Consider the following 5,000-nt stretch of genomic DNA (forward strand, 5'->3'; position numbering starts at 1 on the left):
CGGAGGACACAGTTGGACCAAAGTGGTTTTCAGAAGTGTTTCTGAGCCCATGCAGTGATTTCCACTACAGAATCATGTCTGTTTTTAATGCAGTGCTGCCTGAGGCCCAAAGATCACAGCCAGCAAATACTGGTTTTTGGCCTTGACCCTTACATACAGAGATTTCTCCAGATTCTCTGAGTCTTTAATGATATTATGTACTGTAGATGATGAAAAGCAGAAGTTCTTTGCTATTTTATGTTGAGAATCGTTATTCTTGAATTGTTGCACTATTTGATCGTGCAGTCTTGTGAACAGATGAAAGCAGAGATGACAGAAGGAAGGTTTTTGTAACATGAAAAGCTTTACTTGAAAAGTGACCATAACTAGGGTAAAAATGTAATGATGTCCATTTTGCAGAAAAGTGATCAACATCACTCAGTGACTAAACTAACTGCCGAATGTGTGTTACAACACTGTCAGTTCCTCCTTTAGGTTTTTTAACCAAATCATCGCTCCTTTTTTACCCGCCCATCGTTGTATGCACTGTTACCTTTCATTTATTCTTCTCCCATCCCTCCAGTCTCGCTACCCTGTTTAATTTTATTTAATTAACCATTAAACTATTTATTTACACATTTATTCTCAGCTGAAAATACATGCTGAAACCTCTATATATTAAGCCAGTTGATTTTTTTTTCGTTTCCCTCTCTCCGTCTCAGTTTCTCTTTTCCTCTCTTCATTGTCTGTCCTCACAAATTAGACACACATTAAAACACTTTGGAAAAGTCTGTCTCTACTGAACCCGAGTTAAAGGGAAGGAAGATACTCATACAGTTAATCAGACAAAGGGTTTGTATTTTCTAATCATTATCTGTTAATTACCCTAATAAACTCTCACATTTTATCAGAGCTGTGCTGTATGAGTGTCTCCCTTCCTTTCTCATACAAAGCCCCCCAGCTTTGGAATAGTCTTCCTGTTAATGTTCAGGACTCAGACTCAGCCTCAGTGTTTAAGTCTAGGCTAAAAACTTACTTGTATAGTTGAGCCTTTGGTGATTAGTTTTCCCTGTCGGTTCTACACCTGTCAGAGTCTCTGCTGCTCTGCTAACACTGTAATCTGTGATCAGTCACCCATTACAGAACTGACTCCCATTACAGAACTGACTCCCATTACAGAACTGACTCTCAGTTCTGTCAGTCACCCATTACAGAACTGACTCTCTGTGTGTTTCTCCTTTCTTTTCTTTGCCGAGTTGAACAGCTGCCCATCCTGTGCGTCTGATGCTGCTGCCTCTCTGCCTTGATCGGGTGCCACTGCTCGCCGTGCAAACCTCACCCTCACAACCCTGACCCACACTGATGCTGCTGCTGCTGCATGAACTAAACTAATCAAGTTAATCATTGCTCCACCTGTTTTCCCTGTTTTTGTACTAACAATGTTTACTGTCCGGTGTCGACCAGAGGAGGATGGGTTCCCCTTCTGAGTCTTGGTTCCTCTCAAGGGTTCTTCCTGTTTCTCTTAGGGAGTTTTTCCTTGCCACTGTCGCCTCTGGCGACGCTCATGGGGGCTCAGACCTGGATTTCTTTCTGTAATGCTGATTTCCTTGTAAAGCTGCTTTGTGACAACACCTGTTGTAAAAAGCGCTATATAAGTAAACTTTACTACTTACTGTATGTTGGCCTACAGTATGTGTGCTGCATAACTGTCAGTCACTCTGGGTAGCGTTAGCCCTGAATGGATTCACTACTAGCCCTACTGATTCGACTTCCTTGACTCAACTCACTGAGTCATCTGCTAGAAGCATATGCTTGGCCCCACTGACTCGTCTCCTTTGACTCCACTGAATCGACTACCCTGAATCAACTCCCCTGAATCATCTGCTTTGAGTGGATTCACTATGGGTCTCACTGAATCATCTCCCACTGAATTGTCTCCCTTGACTCTTCTCCACTGAATCAACTCCTTTGATTCAGGGCTGTATGCCGGTTTGGACCAAAACTTCAGGCCCGGGTAAAACTTTACAACAGACACACCACCACAGATCACCATGACAACAGGGGTTGGTGGGGGGGGGGTCGTAATGTTCTCTCTTTGAGGGTCAGTTTCACCCCTCCAGCTCTCTCTGACCCTGAAGGACATCAAAGGCAGACTCTTCCTTCTGTCATCTCTGCTTTCATCTGTTCACACTTACGCTGTCCTGACCAGGTTTGCTTTCAACATCAAACACACACACACACACACACACACACACACACACACTCTGTGTCAGAAGCTCACCTGATGTGGAAGTTCTGGATGTTGACGTTTTTGTACGGTGCAGTTTTCCTCTGGCACCACAGCAGGAGCCCCTCTTTAGCCGAGGTTTCTGTAGAAACAGCGAACACAGCAGCGCCGTTACACATCGTGATGGGGAGAAGTGAATTGAATTGAACTGAATTTAGTGGAAATGAGACCAACTCAACTGAACATAATTAAATTCAAGTGAACAGAGTTGAACTTGTTTAACTCGGTGAGTTTAACTGAATTGAACCTGACATGACCTTAATTCAATTTAACATCAACTACAGTGAACTGAATTCAACTGAATTAAACAGAACTGAATTGACCCAATCTGACCCAAACACAGCTGAACTGACCTGATCTGAATTCAACTGAACTGAACTGACTTTATCTAAACCGAACTGAATAGATCTGATCCTAAATTAACTGAACTAAAGGGAACAGAACCGAACCAAACTGGTTTTAACTTAACTGAATTTCTCTGAATTGAACTGAACTGAACAGAGCAGAACTGGACTCACATGAACGTAGTGCTGAACTGCACCAAAGTGAATTAAGCTAAATGGAGCTGAATTGAACTGAACTGAATTTGACTAAATTGAACTAACCTGAAATGACCTCAATTCAATTTAATTCAACTAAAGTGAGCTGAATTTAACTGGATGGAACCTGACCTGACCCGAACACAGATGAACTGACCTGATCCGAATTCAGCTAAACTGCACTAAACAGTTCTGATCCTAAATTAACTGAAGTGAAGTGAACAGAACTGAATCAAACTGACCTCAACTGAATTTCTGTGAATTCACCCGAACTACACTAAATTCAACTGAACAGAACTGAATTCACATGGACTTACTGCACTGAACTGAACCGAAGTGAACTAAGCTAAACGGAACTAAAGCGTTTTCCACTAAAGTGAACTGAATTTATCTAAACCGAATCTATTTCAACTGAACTGAACTCACCTGACCTGAACTGAATACAGCTGAACCGAAGTGGACTGAACTGAATGTAACTGAATTTAACTGAACTAACCTGACATGACCTTAACCCAATTTAACTCAACTGCAGTGAACTGAATTAAACTGAATTAAACAGAACTGAATTGAACCAACCTGACCAAACACAACTAAATTAACCTGATCTGAATTTAGCTGACCTGAACTGAGTTCCCATCTGATAGTAAATCAACTGAAACAAACTGAACAGAACTGAACTGAGCTCAACTCAACTCAACTGAATTTCACTGGGTTCAACAGAACTACATCAAATCCAACTGAACAGAACTGGATTCACATGATCTCAAATGTACTGGAATAAAAACTAACCTTAGGGCTGGACAATAAGACAGTATATACCGCTATCGTGATAAATCATATCACAATACAGTCTGCTTTTCTGATCATATCGTATATCGTCAGTACTTGTAGACACTGACTGACTGCATGTTTCATTAGAAAGAGAGCAAAATTAGTCCGTTTAACTGGATTTAGAGCCAAATACTGAATAAAAATCACTGTGTTCACAGTTTTTGATAGTTTTTTTAAATGTAGCACTACTGGTTCTTTTTTCTCTGTTCCAGCTGATCAGATGTCTGAGAAAATAAATATTGTGACACATCGTGAAAGTTTCTCAAAATATCACAATATTATGTTTTTGCCATGTTGCCCAGCTCTGTATAAACTGAACTGAATGAAACTAAACTGACTCTTTCAATTAAACTGAATAAAGAAGAGGAGAGATGGACAGATGGAGAGACGGAGTGATGAACGAGAGAGAGAGGGATATATACACCTTCCACTGAAATGTCCTGGATGGCAAAGCGAAGGATGATGGTCCAGATCATTCCCAGCGTCATCTTAGCGTTTCCGTCAACAATCTCTGACAGAAACAAACAACAAGACAACGATGATAAACAAACTGGATAAACAGATGAATTCAGCTTCCTGTTACAACACAAACACGCAGTTTCATCATCCACCACTGGGTGAGCGTCTCTCAGCACTCGGGCTGGTAACACACTGATCACTCTCTGAAGTTCGCTGCAGTTCTGTATCAGTCACTGCTGACTGTTTCTCTGACTGTTAATCTGAGAGTTTAGCACTGCTAACAGATCCGGCCGCACGCTTTCGTTCTTCATAATACGACATGCTCCAACCCCGGCGTGTCAAACCGGGGACGTTCCAGGCCAAAGGAGAAGCGTCTAGCAACATCCATTTCACAGCCTCAGTATCTCTTTATCTGACACAAAAACCACTTAAACGCACGTGACAGGTTACCGAGCTCCTCCTCGTACAAAACTATCGCCTCATTTGCGCTTCAAAGCAGTATTATTATGTACTGTAGACACTCTGGTGCTAAAAAAAAACAAAAATATCACGTGAAAGTCTCTCATAAGGACAGGAAAGAGTGACTGCAATTCTGAAGTGAACCACTAGAGGCACACTTGTAAGGAGCTGACAGTGCTGGTCTAAAAGTGCGGTACTGCGGGTCTGTAGTTGGATACTACCGGGCCAAAGTGCTGTGGAGATCAGCGTTTTACCCTCATCTGACGCTCTGAATTCAGTTCATGAAGGTCTCCCTAATTAGCTGCTGAGCTGAATCTGGTAACGGGCAGTGAGATGAAGTCTGCAGAGTTCTGGCCCGCGAGGACTGGAGCCTGACGCATGTGCTCTAACCAGAGCTGCTGTCATATTTCAGTGAGTTCTGAGATGTGATTCTTCGTTAAGGTCTT

At 42.1% G+C, this 5,000-nt stretch overlaps 1 protein-coding gene across 4 annotated transcripts in view; it reads right to left on the bottom strand.

Annotated features, from left to right (window-relative positions):
* Positions 1-5,000, bottom strand: part of actn1 (actinin, alpha 1) — a 66,417-nt gene that overhangs the window by 31,681 nt on the left and 29,736 nt on the right. For all 4 annotated transcript variants that reach the window (XM_036575248.1, XM_036575246.1, XM_036575245.1 and 1 more), the window contains exons 4-5: positions 4,061-4,147; positions 2,261-2,348 (exon numbers count right to left, since the gene is read on the bottom strand). In XM_036575248.1, the coding sequence (XP_036431141.1) occupies positions 2,261-2,348; positions 4,061-4,147 (175 nt within the window). The remainder of the gene's footprint in view (positions 1-2,260; positions 2,349-4,060; positions 4,148-5,000) is intronic.

This window comes from Colossoma macropomum, unplaced genomic scaffold, assembly GCF_904425465.1.
Source record: "Colossoma macropomum unplaced genomic scaffold, Colossoma_macropomum, whole genome shotgun sequence".
NCBI classification, from domain to species: domain Eukaryota; kingdom Metazoa; phylum Chordata; class Actinopteri; order Characiformes; family Serrasalmidae; genus Colossoma; species Colossoma macropomum.